The sequence below is a fragment of the Neopsephotus bourkii genome, unplaced genomic scaffold, assembly GCF_033783945.1.
Source record: "Neopsephotus bourkii isolate Nb327-2 ecotype Australia unplaced genomic scaffold, CSIRO-AGI_Nbou_v1 NB_951, whole genome shotgun sequence".
Classification (NCBI taxonomy): domain Eukaryota; kingdom Metazoa; phylum Chordata; class Aves; order Psittaciformes; family Psittacidae; genus Neopsephotus; species Neopsephotus bourkii.
Window position 1 is genome coordinate 1,638,913 of NW_026901445.1, and position 22,527 is coordinate 1,661,439.

The 22,527-nt window shown below is 49.6% G+C and overlaps 1 protein-coding gene across 7 annotated transcripts in view; it reads right to left on the reverse strand.

The window, feature by feature from the left end:
* PAX2 (paired box 2) overlaps positions 1-1,142 on the reverse strand; it is a 96,982-nt gene extending 95,840 nt beyond the window's left edge. For 3 of the 7 annotated variants that reach the window (XM_061358749.1, XM_061358754.1, XM_061358753.1), the window contains exons 1-2: positions 930-1,134; positions 552-700 (exon numbers count right to left, since the gene is read on the reverse strand). In XM_061358749.1, the coding sequence (XP_061214733.1) occupies positions 552-700; positions 930-1,105 (325 nt within the window). In that variant the 5' untranslated portion in view covers positions 1,106-1,134. Of the gene's footprint in view, positions 1-551; positions 701-929 lie in introns of all 7 variants that reach the window. The other 4 variants (XM_061358747.1, XM_061358745.1, XM_061358748.1 and 1 more) reach the window with 3 other exon arrangements.
* Between the last annotated feature and the right edge of the window lie 21,385 nt (positions 1,143-22,527).

A 22,527-nucleotide genomic window follows, 5' to 3' on the forward strand; every position in this document is an offset into this window, starting at 1 on the left:
CCCCGCAGCGGGGCCGGGAGCGAAAAGAGCCACCGGAGCGAGCAAAACTCCACGGGGTGGGGAGGGAGGCGGTGGGAGAAGAGTTTAGGCGATCCCCTGAACTCTCCACTGACGGGAGGGAGCTCCGGGGATGGGGCAAATCGCCAAAACCGGAGCGTGAATCCGGCTGAGGGCGGGTGGCGGCGGCTTGCGCGGCCGGGCCGGGCGGCGGGGGGCGGCGAGGCAGAGCGGCCGGGGCGGCGGGGACTGGGGGCCCGGGGCTCGGCCCAGCGCCCGCTCTCGTCTGGAGGCTCCGCTGAGGGTCCCTGCGGAGCTCGCACGGTGACCACGGTGGGGCCCGGCCCTTCGAGGGAGGCTGGAGGAGGCACCCGTTAGGAAGGGGGCTATTTAGCAGGTGAGATGGCAAGTGTTAAGAGAGGGGAATCTGGCGAGGCGAGGAGGGTGCGTGTGGAGGAGAGCAGCAGCAGGCTGCCTCCTGCCAAAGGAGGGAGTTGGGGGTGACGGTCTCATCCCTCCCTGCTGAATATTCAGCGCCCCCCCGCCCCCCTTACCTGCTCTCCCTGAGCTCTGAGCCATGGCTCCGCTGCCTAATGGCCCGTCTCCCCGGGACGGCTGCAAACCAGTAGATCCACCGCGGCCTTTTCTTCGCTTCTCTCCTCCCCGCTTGGGTGTCTTGCTTTCCCCCGCTGACTTTCGAGATCTAGGCGCAACCACCCAAAACTAAACGGTTTAGATAACAACACACACACACCAGAGCACCACCACCACCACCAAAAAAAAAATAATAAATAAATAGCCAGCCACAGAGAAAGAAACGCCGCTCTACTGAGCCGGGACAGGCTAAAAGGAGGGGAAAATAAATAACAATCAAAGCAAATGCAGCGCGTTTGCAAAGCAAATGCTGCTTATAAAAGTGGAGAGGGACTCACCTGCTACAGTGTACAGGGCTGTGCAGTCGGGGAGGAATGGGGCTGGGGAGGGGGGTCTTGGCGGGGGGGGCAGCTTCTGGACTTTGATTCTGCTTCCTCTTGCCCCCTCTAGCAAACTGGCTACCTGTAGGGAAGTCTTGTTGCAACAGCAGATTAATTTGTTGTCTTATTACCATAAAAATGCGCTCGGAGAGGGGGGACGCGGGACAGAGGAGGAACTTCCTCCAAGTTGAAAAGGGAGGCGGTGGGCTCTTGCTGCGGGGAAAGTGGGCCGGGGCGGGGGGGATACCCGGGGGGTTTGCAGCCGCCGGGACCTGGCAGCCTTCGGGTGGGGTGGCGGGGCCGGGGACTCTGGCGTTTACTTTTGAGGCGGCGGGGGGCAGTCCTGTGAAGTCTGCCCTGTGAGAGCCTGGCTTTGGGCTTCTGCGAAATTATCTATCTGCCCATGCATTTATCTGCTCACTCGTCTCTTCCTCGCTTCTACGGGCGCGTTTTGGTGAAGGCTTTGCAAAAAAAAAAAAAAAAAAAAAACCAAACCAAAACAAAAAAAACAACCAAGAACACCCCCCCCAAACCATAAAACAAAGCTCCAAAGAAAAGAAGAAAAATTCCCAGTGCTAAAGACATCACTGAGCGAATATTTTTCTTTCTCTCTTTCTAACCCCCCTCTTCCATCTCCCCATTGATTGAAAGTCTCTCTCAGCTCCAACAAGGAGTCCCAGGAAAAATGAACCATTCTGCTATCGATTCTTCATTAAAATTACATTTCTGCATTTGCTAAATTGGTTTTAAAAAGCTTCCCCTGTTATTATTGTCTTGTCAGAGCCGGCGGTGCTGGGCAAACAGTATTTAAAAGCTTGGGACCTCTCCAAGATGAGGCTGCTGGGGGGTTTGTTGGGCATGTGCTGGTTTTTCTGAAGTGTTTAGGAAAATGTTAACAACGCGGACTGGAGAAAAGGATGCCCCGGACAAGAGGAGCATTGCGAAAATAAAGAAGGTGGAGGGAGCGCTTTCCTTCATAACACTTAAAAATCATCGATTGTCGCTTCAAGCAAGGGGAGAAAAAAAAAAAGTTTAATTTTAAATATTAAAAGGGGACGGCAAAAGTCAATAATGGCAGCAAGGAGTATTTTTCTAAGACGTGGTCTCCAGCCCGCTCTGCAGCAGCCGCCGGATCTGCCTGGAGCGGCTCCTCACCCCGCTGCAGCCCGAGCTCTGCTCCTGCCGCTTGGAAACCTGCTTCCAGGGGAGATGTTTGAATAAGTCCAGCTGACCCTCAGACGCGCACCGGCTTCCTCCGACCTAACCCCGAGAAACCCCACGGAATCCCCCTCCTCCCTCCCAAACCCGTGTGGGAAAAACCCAGGAGGGACTCTGGGAGATTTACTTCGAATTCTGCAAATCTCTCTCGAAAGAGCAGGGAAGCAGAAATGTCTTCCTGATGTGTTTATCCCCTAATCAGTTCATTAGTTATAAACAACATGACATTAGAAGTTAGGAGGCAGTTGATATTAATTTTTATTTAACTAGTTGATGTTTAATCCGTCACGCCAGGCTGCTTAGAGAGAGCTGCCTGACACAAACCAGTTAGAACTTCATACACCGCGATGATCGTCCCGGCACCGGGACAAACAAACGCCGGCGGGGGGGGGTTGGGGGCTAGGGGTCGGGAAACGGAGGGAAAGGGGGAGAGGGACAAGCCCAAAGAAGAGGGAAAAGCAGCAAAGGAGGCTGGAAAATTCCTCCCCCCTCTTCCCCCCCCCCCCACGAATAAAGAGAGGGAAAGGGGGGAGGATCCACCAAAAAAACATAAGATGTGAATGGGCAGAGGAGGGGAAGGGTGAAAAATCTGACCAGGAGGCTGTGCCGAGCTGGCCGGGAGGAGCAGGAGCCCATGCCAGGCACCCCTGGGGGCAACCGGGCCGGGGCTGGCTGTGGGTCCCGCCCGGCAGGGGGGCAGAGCCGGGGGTCGCGCAGAGGGAGTCCTCCTCTTAGTTAAAAGAGGGACCCGTTGATCATAACGGGGCTGGCCGAGGGGGAACAGCAACACATGGTCGGGCCGGGATAAACGAGAAGCGGGCTTCTCCCGCCTTGCCGGGGTGTAATAGTTTCTTTTGGTGTCAGTCTGCGACCCTCAACCAAAGAACACAAGTGCTGCCGCAAATAAGAGGAGCGAACGATTAAGGAGGGAAGGCTCGTGGGTGCATTTGCGGACACACATCTCTTCCTGCCTTAGAGTCGTGCTGAAGTATTACCTAACTCGAGCCTAGAATTACAGACTTCCCTGCTATAGTTTTTTGTTTCTCCCTTGCAGCAGACTGGTACCTTACAATTGGCTATAGGTACCTGTTTGGCTATACAGCATCTTTATGTACGTCACTCTCTGCTCTTTATTCAGGGACCCCATCAGCATGTGGGACTCCCACCCCGCCTTTGCTTCCAAGGTGACCACAGCATTATCCCAACACCTCTCTGTCCTGTGGCGGGACCCCCGGCGCTGCTCCCCCTGGGTGAGTGCTCCTGTGCCTCCCTCGTGTGCCTACTCACTCGTCACTGTTCAGAACGTATTAATGTGAGATGCTATAATTATATCCGCACATATTTCACAATTAAAGCCTTTCTTGGACAATCAGGAAGACACTGGGCAGTAGCTGGGTGCTTTGCTCGCCCTGAATGCCAGTTTCTCCGTGCAGCTGTAGCCGTGTGGCTGTGACTACAGGGAAAGTAAAGTGTTCCTGCCTACGACCCATATTTTAATATCAATTTCCATATTAATTAATCACCCCATCTATCTGCTGGATAAAGGAAATAGTTCGCATTCCGAAGAAAATTGCCTGCTTTCCTGCAGTTAATAGTTAACTTCGGAGTAGAAAGTTCCCAGGGAAATGGGGAGGCGGAGGAGCAAGGCGAGCCCCGGCCTCACCCCGCACCCCGGCCACGGCACCCCCGGGGCAGCATTCGGCCCCTCCACCGCGGGCTTGGGGTTCCGCTGCCTCCCGAGTCTGGGGAAAGCAACCGGGGCCGAGTGTTTTAAGGAATACACTCCAGATGGGTTTGGGGGGTGCAGGAGGAAGGCAGGCTCTTTCCCCATAGACCGAGGCACAAAGTGGCTGCAACAGGTAATAGGGCAGACACCAGCGCCCCGGGGAGTAGGGCAGGTTTTCAGGGGCAAAGGGAAACGCTGCTTGGCTGTTTGGCTTGAAGTGGGAAGTGAGGAAGTGGGTGCCTTCCCCTTCTTCCGGCGTCTCTTCTCCCTTTCTCGAGGCAGGGTGCGCTCAGAAGGACAGAGGGGATACTAAAGAGGGGACCTTCTGCGAGGGGGATCCACAGGCAGGGGCTCAGCCCCTGCGCTCCGCCCGGCCGGCAGCCGAGCTCTGTCAGACCCGGCCTATTCGAGGGTTTCGGGGTGATCTCAGAGGTGCCTTAGTGCTGGGGTACCTGGTGCCCTGTGGCGGTGATGGTGGAGCTGGGGAGAGCACAAGGGAGAGACGGAGGGGAAGGAGCGGGCTCCCTCGCGAGCTCGGGGCTCTCTGCAGAGGCTGTGGGATGGACAGGAACACCTCGAACCACCGAACTTGGAGGGATGCTGCTGGCACGGGCAGAGGCTTCCTCTCTGGGGGCTGGGCTGGGGTAGAGCAGTGCTGTGGGAAGGGGATTGCGAGGACTGTGTGATGGGCACAGAGCCTGGAAAGGCCGTGGCCGACGCCGGACGGGACCCAACGAGCTGCCCGCGGGAGGCACCGCGGGGGCTCCACCGCCTTCGGGTCTCTCCGGTGGGGTATCGAGATGCTGGCAGGAGGAAGGGGAGGAAGGGCACGGGGCAGCCGCCAGAGCTGCGGCGTGGAGCTGCCGGCGGGACCAGGGCGGGACGCGGCGCTGAAAGGAACGGGCTGGGCGGGCGGCTCGGGGCCGTCCAGTGGCACCAAGGCGGGCATCTGCGTGAGCCCGGTCCCCGGCACCGGCACGAAGGGAGCAGGGGGGGTGTTGTGTGTGCGCTCACTCCCACTGCCCCGAGGGTCCCGACGTCCCCGCAGCGGGGCTGCCCCGGCCCTCTTCCCGTTCCTGGCGGAGCGGCCGGGCCGCGCGTCCCGCCAGAGGGGGCAGTGCAGATCGGCAGTGCAGGGCCCCGCCGGGAACGAGGCTTACGGGGCTCCGGCCTCGGCCCGGGCAGGGAGTTCTGCCCCAGCCGCAGCGGGGTAGCGGGAGCTCCAACCGGGCGTTGCGCTGTGGTGAGGCTCACATTCAAGAGCGCTTCCCACGACGTTTACACGCTCCCGTCCCGTCTCCCCGGCCACCGGGCAAGGTCTCCTGAGGTTTGGGCTACCGGAGCCCCTGCGCTGGTCCGGCTCGGCCCCGAGGCAGAGCGGCAGCAAGAGCGCTCTCCCGGGGTTCAGGTGACGTCGGTGGGGTCACTTCTTCCTTCCCCGCGTAGTTCAACGCAAGTTATAGCGAGGAGGGAAGCCGGCAGCGGGTGCCTTCTCCTTGGGGACAGTCCGGGTTAAGAGGGACCAGGGGCTGCTCCAGGCCTTGGGGATGTGGGGAACGAGGAGGGATAAGGGCACGCAGGCGGGGGGACACCGGGTCACCTTTGCCAGAACTGAAGGAAGGGAAGGGGAAAATGGAAAATCACATTAAAAAGCCTAGAAGCTGGAGACACAGAGCCCGTACTGTACTAAAAAGAAGGAGGAAATAAAAGAAGGATGGAACTAGGCGAGATGATGGAAATCAGGATGGATGAATAGACAGACAGACATTGACTTTTTACTAATATTAGCGAAAAAAAGGGCGGAATAAAAAAGGAGACGTCTAATTTGAAGATGAAAGGGTGGACAGAATAGAAATTAAATTTTAATGCAAAAAAATAAGAAAAAAGGGGAAAAGAAAATTAGGGGAAAAAAACCCTTTCTACTGCTCATGGACAGAAAGAAGGGAATGAGGGGGAAAGGAAATAAAAGAAAATGAAAAGACAAGTAAAATAAAAGAAAGGAGAAAAGATTAAAGGTTTTAAAGAGCTGTCAAACAGTTGGTAGACATCAGAATTAGAACAGAAAAGCCGAAACATTTATGGCAGCCCGCGCCGAGGCGATTTCCCCATTGGCATTTTATGGAGCTCCTAAATCTCAGCCTAGCGCTGTGCTGAACTGTAAGAATTATTTTCCTCGCACTTTTCTGTTTTAGGTTCACTTCCCGTTTCCACCGCGGCCCGTCGGAGCAGGGGAGCAGCGACCCTGGGCTCCGTGAGCCGCTCGTACAGCAAGTGCGTCCCGCCGGGCCGCTGGCAGCAGGTTCACCCCTGCGCGCCCGGGGACGCGGCAGCTTCGGCCCTTCCGCCCCGGCGGTCCCGCGGCTCCCGGCGGGAAGGAGCAACAGTTCCCCGGCACGTCGAGGGAGGGGAAGGAACCGCTCTTGGCCCGGGGCGCGGCGTCCCCGGCCCGGGAAGGGGGAAGCCGGCCCCGGGGTCAGGCCGCCGGGCTCGGCAGCTGTTGCCGGGCGGGAGCTGGGGAACGGCTGCGGGAACAACAAAAGCGAGACCTCAAGGTGATCAGGAGTGAGGAAACGAAGTGGCCCTTCCCAGACAGCCTGTCCTCACACGCCGCCTCCACGTCGGTGGAAAACTCCAAACCTCGGTGGAAAACTCCGATACTCCAGGCACTAATAATGATAAGAGGAACAATAATGACAGCAATGATAATGCTTTTCCTTATATTAAAATCTAGTAAATGAATGACCTCCTACACCCGGTGCTTCCCCGGTCACCCCATCTCTGGGACCCGCTGAGTGTTCAGAGTGTTTAGGGGGGTGGGCAGGTTTGGGAGAGGAATATTGACGGGAAGAGTAAAAGCCGGGGGAGATGTAACTCGTGTGCCTATCACCTTATCCCGGGAACACAGCCATTGTCCTTGTGACAAGAATCTCCGTTATGGTCTGGGAGCTGCGGAGAAAAGGAAGTTTGCAGGTCTGTCTCCGCACGCCGCTGTGCCCCCCTCCCTCTGCCACCCCGGCAGCACCCAGCCCCGAACTGGTTGATATAAAAGTGTGTGCGAGGGGGGATAAAAGTTCCAGTCTCTCATGAGGGGAGAAGGCTGCAGGGGAAGAAGCAAGTTAATTTCCAGCCGATTTCTCATTACTCTTCTTAACGCTTATAAGGGAGAGAAAATTAGGCACACAGCACACGTTTTGGCCACTTCATAAAAAATGCAGATTTGAGAGATGATGTGAAATGTGCCCTCGAGTCAATGATTAAAGATAGCTGACTACATTTTTTTTTCTCTCTCCTATTTGGGGTTGAGATGAGGAATGCCCCTGAGGTCTGTAGGTCCAGGAAGAGTACTTTAATAACTGACGAATTGGCCTGAGACTCCTTTTCCTTGCTTTCTTCCCCCACACCGTCGTACACTGCCGGCCGTCGGGGGAGAGAGGTGATCGGGGCATTATCTCCCGAGCGGGACAAGGTCCTGTCACTCCAGCGGGTGGGTGCAGGGGGCCGCGGCCGCCCCTGCCTTGTCCCACCCATGTCAGTAACTTTCCCTCCCCACTATCCCCTCAGCTGCTCAGCTTTGCCTCCAAGCTGGCCAACGGCCGCAGATTCTGGCTCAACCGCATTAAAGACTTGTAGTTAAAACTAACGGAGGGGGAGATGGGCAGCCTGGAAAGCTGGTTTTGGAAGTGGAAAGTGCTGTGGAAGGGGGATGGCAAGGGACAACTCCGGCAACTGATTGCCAAGAGCTAGGTCTTCCCACAAGTTTCCTAAGGAAGTTGTGTCATCGAGGAATGTCCATGGGAAAGGGGGACACATACATATTTGCCGAGTCCTGGCAGGGAGAGGTTTAAGGGCAGCATAAAGGAAAACTCCGGGAGAGCCCAGGTCTGTCCCGTTTCCTTGGCTCCAGGGCTGGGCTCATCGATAAAGGCAGGAGCCACAGTACTGGGGTGGGGCGGAAGAGGACAGTCCCCTCCTGAAAAGCGCTTCAGTTCTGACTTTCTCAAAGGCATCCTTCCCTGCGGCCCCCTCTGCAAACTTGGGAGGAAGGGAAAATGGAAAGGAAAGATGGGGAGGGGGGGGGGGGGAAATATAAAATCAAAGCTTTCCAGCCCGGTGGAAGAAGAAATGTGTATTTCTTTTCTCTAAACACTCCTAATTTTTCAACCCAATTGAAAATAATAAAATGTATAAAGAAAGCAGGGATGCAGTTTTCCAGAGCTCAGCTGCTGAATAACTCCTCATCAGCCGCACCGATTTCTTTGATTAATCCCGAGGTCTGAAGCAGAAGCAGTTCCAGTGTGATACCTTACACGCCAAGCTGCTTCTGCTTCCCTACTTTGTTAGACTCGTTTATGCGCTTTTTTTTTTTTTTAACAATAATTTCAACTCTTTTCCCCCTTAATAAATCCATTTTTGAAGCGGTACCTGCCCTCTGATTGCCCTGACTAAATGCCTTTCCTCCCCCCCAGGGCCCCTACCCCCGCTCCTCAACGGGAGGGTGGTGGTGGGCAACAGCGGGGGGGGACCGGACACCCCCGCCCTCTCAGCTCGTCGGTTCCCTCCCGCTCTTCAGCCAGGAACTTGTAATTGTCATTTCGTGTGCGAAACGGCAGAGACCCACATTCACTCTCTTAATGGGACTTAATGTAACTGTACACGATCCTTTATGCAACTATATATCTAACGAGTTCTCTATTTGCTAGACGTATTACCAATTCTGAGATTCCCTGCGTAACTATAACTATATATGTTACATTCACCACTACGCTCATACACCCGAAATAGATTCGTCTGTGGAGAGGAATACGCAGCAATATATACGAAATGTATAGTACAAACCCGAATCTCTATATCAAAATGAAGAGACTTTAATTTATCTATATTTTATTGCAGATAACCATTTCTTTTGGAGACAGCTAGGGAGCATTTGATATGTGGGGAGATGCACCTGGGCAGAGATTTGAAAGGGAACGCTCCCGTGTGCTGCACAGCCTGTGTTTATGCACATATATCATATGTATCTCTCTCGCTCTCCCCTCTTGTGCATGTATAAAATATCACCGTGATGCTTTAGGAAAGCTGCGAGCTCTGCACAGTCCTTTACCCCTTTGCCAGCTGATGCTGTTTATAAACCCACACCGCTCTGCGAGGCGCTTTGCACCCTCCGCACTAGTTTACGTTATGGAGTCATTTATCCAGCTTGCTTTTCACTCGGAATTACCCGGCTCGGAATCAACCAGAAGCACCAAATTCCTGCCCGCCTGATGGATGGGCAGTGTTGTCCGCTCCTCTCAGAGCGAGAGAAAAACAGCTCTGGCAAACGAGAACGACCCCAGGGGCTGCTCCCCCCTTCGCCGGGCAGAGCCGAGCCGCCCCCCGCGCTTCTCCGCCCCGCGAGTGGGGGAGATGAGACCGCGGGTGGGAGCGGGGAGCAGGGCTGGAAGCCTGGGGAGCGGCGCTGCCTCCCGCCCCGGGGTGCGTGTGCCTGTGTCGGCGTATGATGTTCCTGGGCTGGCTTTGGGCTGCTTCGCAGGAGGCGCTAATTAGAGTGTAACTGCCAGGTCATTGATTTCATGTTACTAGAGTTGGGTTTTCCTTTTTTTTTGGCCATGACATATCAGCCCAGATCACAGGCAGGAGGAGCTGGTTGAGGATGTCGGATCCTATGAGATCCCCCAAACCCCAGTGAACCTAAAACACGCACACTGCTGGCTTGGGAGTTTCAGCTTCCAGACCCGGGGGTCTCCCTGTTTTCCCTTTGTTGCTTTGTTGTAAGTCTCCTTCTGCAGCCGAGATCTGAATGCAGGGAGCATTATCAATGACTTTTAAATAATAACAAAGGGGGAAAATAAAAATAATTAGGCCCGCCTCTTCTAGTTTCAATTACTCTAATTAAAAACCCGAAAGGCAATTCCTAGGCAATATCTAATAATAGAATTAGCAATCGGATCCATGATTTCACACGGGGATTTACTTGCAGGGGTACTGTGCGAGCTCTATTAATAATAATAAAAAATCCTGCTAACCCTCTTTTTAAAATTAATAACTCTGTAATTATAATAATTTTATGTGCCTTTTTATAAGAAGAGGTTAATGTTGCCACAGTCTGGGGATGGGAAGGATGAAGTGAAGCGAAATACTGCTGCTTAAACTGACACCTTCCTATTTTATTAGGAGACATTATTATTATCAGACATCTGCAGGTAGAGAATTAAAATTAAAATCGCTTTCAACAATTCAATACACTTTTTATCAGCCATCTATCTGAAAATCATGAACATTCATCATCGGAGGCATTCTCCCTGAAAACAAGAACCCATTCAAATTTTATACAAATTATCATATTTATCATAGTCTGAAACTCTGGAGTAACATCTCCACAAACTGTCTGCTAACTCCCCAGGGAACTGAATTCCACTCCGCAGTCGCTCAGAGCAATTCTCGCTCGCTCTCCCTCTCTCCCGGCCCTTTCACACTCTCTGCTTCCTCCGGCTCCGCAGCCCCCAGAACAGAGGGAGCGAGGGCGCAGAGAGAAGGGGGGCAGGAGGATGCGGCGGCAAACAACATTAAAATAACACAACGAAAGGCGAAATGCCATCCCCACCTCTTGCAAGGGAAGTAAGTTTCGCCTGTTGTAGCGAGACTCGAAAGCCAACCGGCTCTGCCGATTTTGGAAGGGTGGCATCGCTTTATCTTTAGGCTTGATGTCTCTGCATGAGAAACATAATTATTAGGAGCAGCAGTAATAGTAATAATAAAAATAGTAGTAGTAATGTCTGATTCCACTCCATTTTTATTTATTTATTTATTTAGCCGCTGCCGGTGTTTTGCCTTGCAGAATGCAATCGGCGCAGGGAAATATATTGGCTGTTATTTATGTGAGCACTTGGTGCTGGTGACAAATGACACGAATCGGTGCTTCCTGTTTGCGGGTTTGGATGAGACAAATCACTTCCCACGCTTTGCTAATGACAAAAAGTTCATCAGCGCTGAAGCAGGGGCTGGAGCCGCGCCTGGGTTTACCCCGCTGAAGATCGCAGTTCTCCGGGAGGGACCGACAGCGCGGAGGGGCTCTGCCCCTCACCGTAGGCTCTGGCCCTCGCCGTGGGGCGGCCCCAGCCCCCCCGGCCCTGGCCCCGCGCCCCTTCAGCACCGAGGAAAAAAAGTAGTTCCAATACAATGTTTGTTAACTAGGTTATCTAGGCTGTAGAAGATTTTAATGTTGAATTTTATAGCTTTACCACGCTCTACCGTCCTTGTGAATATTGTAATATTGCATTTTTTACAAGTTACTCTTCTGTTAATGTTCCAGCTAGTAACTTTTATAATCCTCCTCAATGAAATTTTTTTGTATTCTTCCGCACCGTTAACCTCAATGGCGGCACCTCAGCCCCTGGCAGGAGGCAAAGATGAAATGAATTCCTCTTTAATCAGAAATAATAATAATAAAAACACACACAAGGCTCCCTCTGCCTTTTATTTCAGCTCCCTTTTCGGGGAGGGGGGTGACCCTCAGGAGTCTCCAGCCCTCTTGCCCCATGCTGCATCCCGGGTTTGCTGCTGGCTGAATCGGACCTGGGCTGGGGTGGTGCTTGCCCAGCTATGGTCACCCCGCTGGGGATAGAGGGCACGGCCTGCAGAGCCCTGTCCCTCTGCACCCCCAGCCTTTGCTGCTGCTTTGTGCTGTCAGCCTGGAAGCGCTGTGCTGCAGGTGTGAGCTGGTGGCTTTCTCAGAGCTGTCCATTGAAGGAAGTTAGACACTTCTTTTTCTTCCGTAATTCTGTCTGTGCAATGACTGAAATGCTCCTTGGAGCAGCACCCTTAGATCAAGTCCTGCCCATCCCAGTCAGCTGAGCTCAGCTTGCTCCCTGGTTTTTGTTGACCTCAGCTGGGCTGGAGGAGCCCAAGTCCTAGCTGTTTGTTTTGCTGAATGGTCTGCAGTGGATCTCAGAGGTACATATGCAGGAGATGCACTCAGATGGATTTGTAATGAATTATATCCCCTTAGATGTAAATAAGGCTGGAAATCACCCTGCCACCCCAAACTCCCCAACCTCTAGATGCCCTTACAAATGAAATAGACTTGCAAGCGCAAATGATCAATGCTCAGCAGAAAAAGGAATCATAACAGCAGTAATGAACGGAGTGCCCTTTAGCCCAGGGTGTGTATTTTGAACAAGAATTGGATGTTCTTATTATTTCCCTTGGTCATTATTAGCATTTAAGAACTTTGTTCTCAGGCTCAGCCTGAGTCTTGCATGAGTGAAATATTGGAGGGTTTGAATATCTGTTGCAGGGCATAGGCAAAAGCTGCCTCCATACCTTACTTATCTACCAGCAACCTCCCAGAAGCTGGCTGGATAGCTCTTGGGATAGTGTCCCTGAGATTATCCTAACAGGAATTTCTCAGTCTCAGCTCCTGAAGTCAAGTGGTTCTATGCAACTGTCAGCTTTCATGTCTTTTAAAACGTGTCTTTTTAACTTAAAATAGTTGCAAGGAAAAGCTTAGCTCAGACTTCAGCAATCAAAAGAGAAGGAATGTAAAGTTTATTGCTGATTTGCTCATATCTCAAACTGTAACTGATTCATGATTGGTACAATGTTTGAGGATGACAATGGGACTCGTCTATTTTATGAATCAAACCAGCTTCCTTCTTTAAAAACACACAACGAGCTCTCTGGTCATTTCAGAGGATAATTTTCCTTTCTTCGAAGCCTATGACTGGTCAATCACGTTACTTCCTATAGTCCAGGGTTAACGAATAACCTGAAACCAAAACACACATGCCAAAAGCAGCTGTTTGTTTTTTTTAATGTTTCAGTCATACTTTTTAAACAAGTATTATAACTTCATTGCTATTGCTTCTTCTTGGTGGTTTTTGTTTTAAGGTGAACAAGTTAAAGAGGTGCAAATTTCTCTAAAAGAACTCCCCACAAAACAGTGCAGGGGTTGGATTATTTTAACAGAAATGTTATTAGTTAACTAGTTGGTACTGTGGTGTCACCGTGTAAGGCAAAGACATAACGCAAACTAGTCTTTGACCTAAGAACTTGATTTAGGAAAGAATTATTACTCTTCAAAGCACCTGAGAACCTCTTGTGATGCTTTTCAGAGTTAGTACAGAGCAGGTAAGTAGGAAAAACGGACAATAGTATTTCCATATTCCTGGTGAGGACCAAAGACAGAAGGAGATGGAAGACACAAAGGAAAACAGCAGCAGAGCTGGGAACCAAGTCATTGCTAATTTAGTGAAGGACTATTAAATAAAATGTCTAAACTGTCCCCTCAGGCCTGGGCAAAATCAAGAGCAGGCTTGATTATCTTGTTCCGAGACCAGCAGGTCACACCAGATTTCCTGAATCCTTTGTGGAAGTGCTCTGGTGGTCTCTGTAGAGCAGCATGGGCTATGTAGCACTGTGTTCTGAGCAGGCCTGGATATTATGCCAATCACATCTTATTTGGACAAATCTGCCTTCTCCTGAGAAATGGGCCCTCAATGCCCCAGTAGCCTTTAATGGCCCTGAGCAGCCTCACCTGGAGCCTCCACATGCCCCACACCCTCTGGCTGATGAGCTGTGTTCCAGGAGTTCCATGCAAGCTCAGGCGTGAGCCTTGATTTGGCTATGCTGTAGGTGTACCTCTTCCTTAGGCTGGACTTCAGGATTGCATTGTAAGCACCTCATGTCCTGGATGTCCCTCTTGCACTGCTCAGTGCTTGCTTTGCTTGGGTCTGTTGATGGAGCCTGCTGCTGACTCCTGGCTCTGCTAGCTCTGCTCAGGTGCTGTGCCACCCTGCCCCAGCACCATGTGCCTGCTTGGTGGCTGTCCTCAGCCTCAGCTCACCCTTCCTGAGGGAGGACAGCTGGCCCTTACTCCTCCTTGCGAGGTGCCTGTGCATGTCCCACAGAGCTGCTGCAGCCCTTTGTGCTTTCTGTTGAAAGTTACTCTTGTTTGTGACAGCCGATGTTGCAGAGGCCTGGAGGCTCTGTTGGGGAATTATTTGAGAGTTTTGCTGCTGTTCATTCATATCTTGGCTGCAGTCAAGAAATCAGAAGGCTAGCCAAAAGCCTGTACTCCCTAGTGCTTCTTGCCATCAGAGCTCAATAAATACTTGCAAGGTAAGAGTTTTGTGAGTAGGTGGCAGAGGGGCATCTGTCCTTCTTAACTTCTGCTGTCTGGGAAATCAGTATTTTAAAACCGTATTCTAGGGTCAGTGAAGGCTTCTAGGTCAGACAAAATCTAGGAGAGTCTAAAAAGAGTTCCTTTCCCCTTCTTCCCTTTTCAGCTTGTATGCTTTCTTTGGGTCAAAACCTTTGCAGTCTGTTTATTCCTGATAGAGAACTTACACTTTTATTCTCTCCTTTCCTATTTAATGTATATATATATATGTCAGTATCATTTATTCATGAAACCTGGGAGAATACTCTGCGAATGCATTGCTAGATGCCTTTCTGGGATGACCGTATTTACTTTCTCATGAGCCCTTATGCATAGAACCCTGTATGAAAATTTGCATTTCTTGACTCTAAACGTGGTGTTTTCTTAGCCTGGGGCAGTAGCCCCCATATGTTGGCTATTGGCATGTAAAGCAAAGTTAACTTGAACTCTTTAATTCTAACAACTGAATTATAGCGGAAAGGTTTTCCCCCTCATAATTGTTTTCCTCAAACCCACTGTTTTAGTTCTGAAAACACTTATACTCAGTTTGAAGCTAGCTCGTGACTGCTGAAGCGATTTGGAAGGACATCTGCCAAAATGTATTCTGTGTTAAGTGTCAATAGTTTTGGACTTAAGTGTCTTACACTTCTCAGGGGCAGGTTTAGGGCAGTTTCCCATTGGAAAGATCAGAACTGATGAACTGGCAGCTTTGAAGAGAGGCAAATGTTCTTCTAAGCAGGTGAAAATCCAAATCATCAACACAAATCAGTGGTTGTGTTGATGATGTAAACATGTGTCAGAGACCATGTGGGCATGCCTGGTCTGGTGTTAAACTGGCTAGTTTGGGTATATGTTTGTAGTCCGTAATAAGTCCAAGCTGGACTCTGAGCTTAATCACTTGTCAGGAGTGTCTCACATTTGATACTGAGCTTTGCATTGTCATGTCTGTGTTGCTGCCTGTTTTGGTGCTTGTGCGGATTTCTCTCTACCACACTGTCACTCTCTGTGGAGGCTGATGAGATCTGGGTACCCACTGGTGAGCCCAGAAAGGAAATCCAGCTCTGATGCCAGGAAGCCAGTGGCACAGAGGTGTGTATCAGGAAAATAAGTGCAGGGTGGGAAAGGGGAGAAAGTAAAGTAGGCACTGCTTACCCAGGCAAAACAGGCCCTACCACTGCCATTGGCTCTCATGCTTTGTGGGGCATAGAGGAATTTGAATGTTGGCTATAAACTCTATAAAGTGAGAATCCCTCTGTACAGCTTCAGCACTATGGGCTCCTGGTCCCTAGCCTGGGACCTGATACTGCTGCAGTACAAATATCAGTGGTGGCACTGGAGCTGACTCTATGCTGGGCACAGGGAACAGGGGAGAATTTTTTTCTCTCTTAAACTGGTTTGTGAGGAATCTTTGATGTGACTGATAGTAACAAATATCTACAGTTTAAAACTGCTCCATATTTCTGCCATCATAATGAACTGTGAAGAGACAAATCATTTGATCTTTACTAAAGAACAACTCTTCCCCTTACAGAATTGTCAGCAATTAGTGTTTCAGTGAGGCTGCTTCACACATGCATACATGAATGTGATTTAAAAGTACTTCTTTTTTGTGTATTTGTGTTCTTTTGTAAGCATGCAGAAATGCGTATGTTGTATGGATATGTCTTGCATGTAAGTATGTCTTAGCACGTGTAAAGGATATGGGATTTGCATATGGTATCTGTATGTATGAATGCCTGGTTGGTGAATGTATAGGAGAAGGAATGTACCCCTTTAAGTGACAGCATCTTCAAATTTGCACACACCTTTATATTAACATGACTGTGCCTGAGGGGGAAGTGGGGAAGGGTGTTTCTGTATGTCACAATATAGGCTCTACCTACATTATGCTACCTCTGTAGCATTTGGTGGATGCCTATATGCAGGCGTCTGGGGACTTTTGTATGTGAACACATACATGGGTGTGTGAGTTATGAGTGTGCATGTGTGGGGCATGCATGAATGTGTGACTCTGCACATGGTTGAACATATATATGTGTGGGAAAGGGAGGGTGAGCAAGCTGCACATCTTCTGCTGAGTACAAGCATAAAACTGCAGTACTGAGAGGACCTTGGCTGACAGTCTGGCAGTACCAGGCATGTTTGCAGAAGATGAAGCAGAATAGACAACACAAAAGTTATTTTTGTCTATCAGCTGAAGCATTATAGAGACATCAACAAGCTCTTGTCTCATGCCAGCTTAATTCCTAGTTAATCAGCAGTCTGCTTGGGCAAAGGAAGGAACTCGCATCAGGGGCTGATGATGAGCCAAACTTCCCAATACTGATTTGGGAGCCTGTGAGGAGCCCTCACTATTGCTCTGCCTGCATTTGGCTGCATAGCTACCCACTGGGCAGTGCTCTGGGATAGCTGAATGCTTCATCAGCTGTGTCCTGGTGGGAACCACTCCTGCCTAGGGAATATAGGTTGGTCCTTTGGCTATCCCTCCCCAGGCAGTCAGCAGAGGCTTATTCTTCATTATGTGTGATCAGGCAAGTTTCAAGTTGCTTAATTCCAAAGTTTCAATCCTCTCTCTTTGGGTCACTTACACATAAACTGCAAGTTGACTCTTGCTTACTTCACTCCTCTTACATCTAATGAGACCTTCCTCTGTTTCTGGTGCACTGTAGAGATGCTGCTTCTTCCTTCCCTCACTCATGAGCTCACCCCTATTTGCTCCCTCACCCCTATTTGCTTATGGGACTTGTACGCTGTAGCCGCAGGCTAGCTTGCTGTCTTTTTGAACCTGACTTTCCCATCTGCTTACCGAAAAACCACCTTCCTCCTTGCTTTTCTTCTGTCTGGTTTCTCTGATGCCACCATAGCTGTGTGGGAGGCTACCTGCCTGCTCTGTGACTGGCATGTGTTTATCAGAGACATACAGCCAAACTAATTAAAGTGCTGATTGCACAGATCCTGGCAACCAGCCTGATAGTCTCTTTCTGGGAGTGACTTGCCTGGTGTCTGTTATACAAATGTCCACAGAGAGTAACAGGAACCAGCAAATTCTTATCTGTGGCTGCTCAGGATTCAACCAAACAAGTTACCATCGGGTGAAATGAGCTTGGGCATGCCTTGAGTTGGCTATTTCAGGCAGTTTCTATGCATGTCCTTGTTCTGTGGAACTCCACATTGAGGGCAAACACCCCACATTTCTCCCCCCCTCCCCAGCTACTATTAATTTCCTAGGTATTAGAAAACACCCATGGGCAGTTGTCATGGTATTGCTGGTGTTCATGCCCTGTCTGCTTTTGTATTGGGATTTTATCATGATTAAGTATAGTGTGACTCAATCATCAAGCACTCATGTAATTCCCAGCACATGAACTTGCCTTCAGCTTTGCTGGGTGGATTGATCCCTTATCCTTTCAGATGCTGAACAGGCTGAGGTTTATTTCGTTCATGAAATGGAAGTGATTAACAAATAGTGGGTGCTGTTGCCATAGCTATGGTAGACCACATTATATGTATTAGACCATAGGCGTAAAATGAATGAAGAGTCTTCACTTTGCCCTGACTTCACTGCTGAGCTGACAAATGAGATACTTTGGTACCATCCAGTATAGTGTTTGCTATGCTTTGCTCTGTGTTGTTAATAAACCTGTGAATTGGTCTGACACCAAACTCAGCTATTCCCTCCCCTGTGCTGATCATTACCATGTTACCTTATCTTTGTTTTACGGGCCATCAGCCAGGTTTCAGTCCACGTGATGGTGCTCTGTGCAAGCCCATCTGGTGTTGCTTTCCTACTAGGGTTTTGCCAGGCCCTTTTCTCAAGGCTACTGCAGTACTGATGGACTTCCCACACACCCATTCTGTACTGATACAAGTTCATTTGTGTTCCAGACCTTTCCCAGATCCCCCTGTGGACTGTCTGTCAATGGTGTTTATGATTGCTACTGCTGTGGAGCTAGGTAGCTCAGCAAAGACCAGAGTACCTGTATGCAAGGTACTGTATGAAAACACAGAGCACATACATCTAAAGACAGCTGGTGTAGGGGCATAAGGTGGTTGAAGGAGAAAAGTTGAGGAGAGGAAAAAAGGCACTGTGAAGGGAAGGGGCTTGTGTTGCTTCCCTAGCACACTCTGACTAAGAGTTCCTTGTCTCTGTTTGCTAGAAGGCCAGGTTAAATAATTCTGAACATTTTTCCTACCTTGCTTTTTCCAACCAGCAGCTCCAGGATCAAAGACTGTTGCTGTCTGAAGCTCTTAAGCAATATATTGTTCACTCTGGGGTCTTCCCATGTAACCTCAGCTCCTTTGGCCTGGAGAAAATGGAAACCAGATCCTGAGGATGCTTGTGACGGGAAGCACCTGGCCAAAGCCTCACACCAGGGAACAGCTGAGGCACGGGGAGGAATGGAAGAAGTGGCCTGGAAATGGGCTCCTGTTCTCTTCAGCAGTGCTCTGTGCTGGGTTGCTGGACTGAGGCAGGTATTGCTCCTGGCAGAGCCAGGCTAGCCAGCTTGTTTCCATGGCAGTCATCTGGGCTGCGTGTCTATGCTATAGCCTAATGTCTACATCTCTTCTTGCAATTCATAGTGTAAACTGCTGTGTGGTGTTATGGAGCAGTGTGCTAAGAGGCAGCTGCATTGTTCTACATGATCTTTTAGGGGCATGCCAGAGGGGAGGGTATAGATATACAGTGTCCTGCACTAAAATACCTCAGTTACCTGCCAGGATCAAATGGGACATGCTTTCCCATTAGGCTTGAAGAAAACTGATACAAATAGAAACCTCAGCAGTGTGACTGGTATGTGTCACTTACTGATTTTCTGAAGTTTGTTATTGTTATTTTGGTTTCACTTCCCCTGCATCATCACCTACCCACCTAAGTACAGTGCCTTTTTGTTCTGCAGCACTTGCTCTCATTCCTTTTTATTCTGCCTGCGCAACCTCAACTCCTGCCCCCATCCCTGCAAGATGTCTTGTTGAATCTCTTCACCTAGAGCACTGGATATTTGAGATGTCTATAGTCAGCAGAGCCAGAGATGTAGTCAGGGGAGGTTCATCAGACCTAAAATTCAAGTTACTGTCTGGAGCAGTTCTTGGGCTTACAGGCTGAGTCTGTGCCAGTGAAACATCTAGGCTAGATGAGCTGAAGGGCTGCAGAAGACTTGAGAGAGACATGTCAGTGGGTCATAGAAAGCCGCAGAAGGGAGGTGAGAAGGACTGAACAGGGCTAATCAGATCTGTTTCCCAGAAATTCCTCACAGATCTCCCTGTTAGTTCCACAGCGGTAGATGTGTTTATGGTCAGTGCAGAGCACGTGCATATCCCCTCCCTGCTCTGTCCTGCCTGGAGTCTCTAATAGCAATGACATGAAGGGTGAAGTGCCACAGAGGAAAACATAGCTCTGACTCTGGCACCCAGCAGACTGTGGCTATAGCTGCTGGAGAAAGAGTTGAGATTGATGGGAAGGGTGGCTGCATTTCTGCCTCTCTAGCCTCTTACCAGGACTTGGCAAATGTGCCATGTATTGTGTTTGCTCATCTCTTCTGAAACCCGTCATCTTCATTATAAATGACCCAGGGAGATGTTTGTTTCCAAGAAGTGGGTGGGGAAGGCAGAAGAGACTTCTCTCAACGAGAGCGGCAGGTGGGAAATGCTCCAGTATATCTGCTTTGGTCCTGTCCATCTTTGTGTCAGATTGAAGGGAACCTGTAAACACACTCCAGCTTCTCTGACTGCATCTGAGTCACTCTGGGTTCTGCCCTGCGGAGCTGTTTCCTGTTTGGGAAGTGGTCTTTCCAGTTCTCACTCTCTCCCTGCTGCATCCAGATATGGTCCAGGACTCGCTTCCCCCCTGTCAGCCCTAACAGTGATTAATAAGGATACACATTTCCTGGGTTTTGCACCCATTTTTCTTAAAGACTTGCCTGCCAGTGTGAGGAGACTGAGATTATAAACCACTGCTGGCATGTGAAAGGCCTGAGGGCAGCAAGTCTTGGAGAGGCTGTGATGCAGTTCCAAGCATGGAGAGAGCACAGGGCAGCTTACAGAGAAAAATTCTGCTGTCAGTTGTAGGTTTCCTGCAGCTGAAGTGAAACACTGGAATCTATGGTTCATTGTTATTCACACTGATACCTTCTCAGAGGTGACAATCTTAGCAGTAGCTGTTGTGATACTTCTGGCTCTTGTAAAGCATTTCTTCACTGTCTCAAAGATCAAGAAAAGCCAAGAAGTGAGCATCCTAGATTTTCCATTGGACTTGAAACTTTTTGCCTTTAATGGTTTCTGTGAGATGTAACCTGCCTTCTGTGAATCCAAGTGGCTAAGTGGATACTCTTTTGCTTGCCTTTCTCAAATGGATCATGGTCCAGGCAAGTCTTCCCACGTAATCAGTGAGTCTGATGCAAGTACAAAGCTCTATGCCAGCCTCAGTGTAAAAAGAAATCACTGATAGTAGCAGGCAGGTTTCTTGGGATTTTGGCTACTGCCTGCCTGCAGTAATGTCCAATTGCCTGAGCAATTTCCATTCACCTCCATAATAAAAGCAGTGTCTGAATCACAAGTGTGTTTTGCATTCTATCCTTTTCTTCCCAGCCCTATCTCACAGGAGAGTAAATGCCAGCACTGCCCTCCTGCTCCCATCTTTAATGACTTCTTTGAACACTTTGTTCTTTTGGTTATGTATGCAATATTTAGGCCTAAACTAAATCTAGGATAGGAATATGCAGGAGATGAGGATCCTGTCTGTGGCTTTGCTCAGTGTTGTAGGAGATAACAGCTGAACTTACTCTGTGCTAGTACCCTTTCTTTAAGAGAGTAATGACTATACCAAAGATATTGTGAAGGGACCTCCAAAAAGGTCTTGGTGCTGAAATGTCAAAACAATGAAATCCATACAAGTAATTCAAGAAAGATTGTTGTAATGCTGCCAATCAAACACAGCCCTCTCCTAAAGAGAGAGAGCCCAGTGCTGCGAAGTTTTAGGTTGAGGAAACAAAAATTTAATGTGTTCTGCAGGGTCATCATCCTTAGAGAGATGCCTGGTTCTCACCATGGCTGATGCCTCATCTCTCTTGCTACAGGGATGCTGGTTCTGGTTATCACTTGGTTTGGGGTCAGAATATAAAGATTTAACAGTCCCATTGTTTATCAGTATCTGCTGAATCTTCACATTAAGGAAGAGATCTGGTGCCTCGGGAGTGCTGTGTCTTACATTCTACTTTGCTGTGGAGATGGGTGACTTGGCTCTCAAGCCTAGGATTTGGGTTAGAGTTAAGTCCAAGGCTTGGGAATCATGGGCACTGAAGTTCAATGCTTTCTGAGAACATAAGCTGAGAGTAACATGAGGGGGAGTAAATAGTTTTCTTGAGAAAACACTGAGTTGTTCTAATGTAATGTTACAATGATATTAAGGGTTATGGCTAATGGGAACAGTGTTTGTGAAAGTAGCCCTGCCCTGAGAAATCTGAAACAAAAAAAATACATTTCAAATCAGGCACTTTAATCCTTTCTTATGGAAACTTCATTATTACTGCATTCAAAGGAAAAAAAAAAGGAAAAGCAGGTTCAGGACCTGTTTTTTAGTGGTCTGAAGTACTATGGAAATTCTCAAGTTCTGTGCTTCAAACTCGCTCACTCTTATAGGACCCAGGGCCCTGGTGCAGGCAAAGGAGCATGGTTTCTTTCTATCAGCAGTTGGTCTTCACTCCTGCCTTCCCCCTTCTCCTTGCCTGACATGCATGTGCTTTCAGCTGAGACACCCAGCAGCAAGGTGTCTTGAGGAACTAGAGCTCCTGGTGCTGCCCCAGGTCCTGTGGGGACAAAGCTGAAAGAGACAGTGTTTTCAAGGACAGCCAGTCCTCAGCCTTTTAGATGAGCTCTACTCCAGCTGCCATGGGGCAAGCTCAGTCACCAGTGCAGGGTGCGGAGAAATAGCCAGGAAAAGAGGGAAGAATTGCAGTTCTTCTCTGCAGCTGCATGAAGGCGAGATGAAAGAAAAAAAGGAATGAAGGCAGAAAGTGGAGAGGATGCCAGTTAATAACCTCTGAAACTGGGGCCAACCACCTTGCTTCCAGTGTTGGCCGCATCCTGCTTACAGCCAGGCTTGTGTGAAGCTGGTTTGCTGGTGATAACAGCCAGAATGCACCAGCTCACAAACAAACAAGCAGAGAGAGGAATAAAGGAAGGCAGGAAGACAGATGCCCCTTGGGCAAACACTTGTTAAATTGACAAACTTGTAGAAAATGATTAAGGCTCTCGCTGTTCCTGATCCAGAGGGGCCCTGAGCTGCTGCCTTGAGCTAAGATACAAAGGTAGTTCCTTGGGAGCCTACAGTGGACAGGGCACAGAGGGAGGTGAAACAATTACTGCCTGCCTCTATGGTGCAGCCTCTTGTCAACTGTTATTTATGTTTCCCCAAATGTTGCAGTCTTTTTACAGGGAAAACAGGCCCTGCCAATCTATGG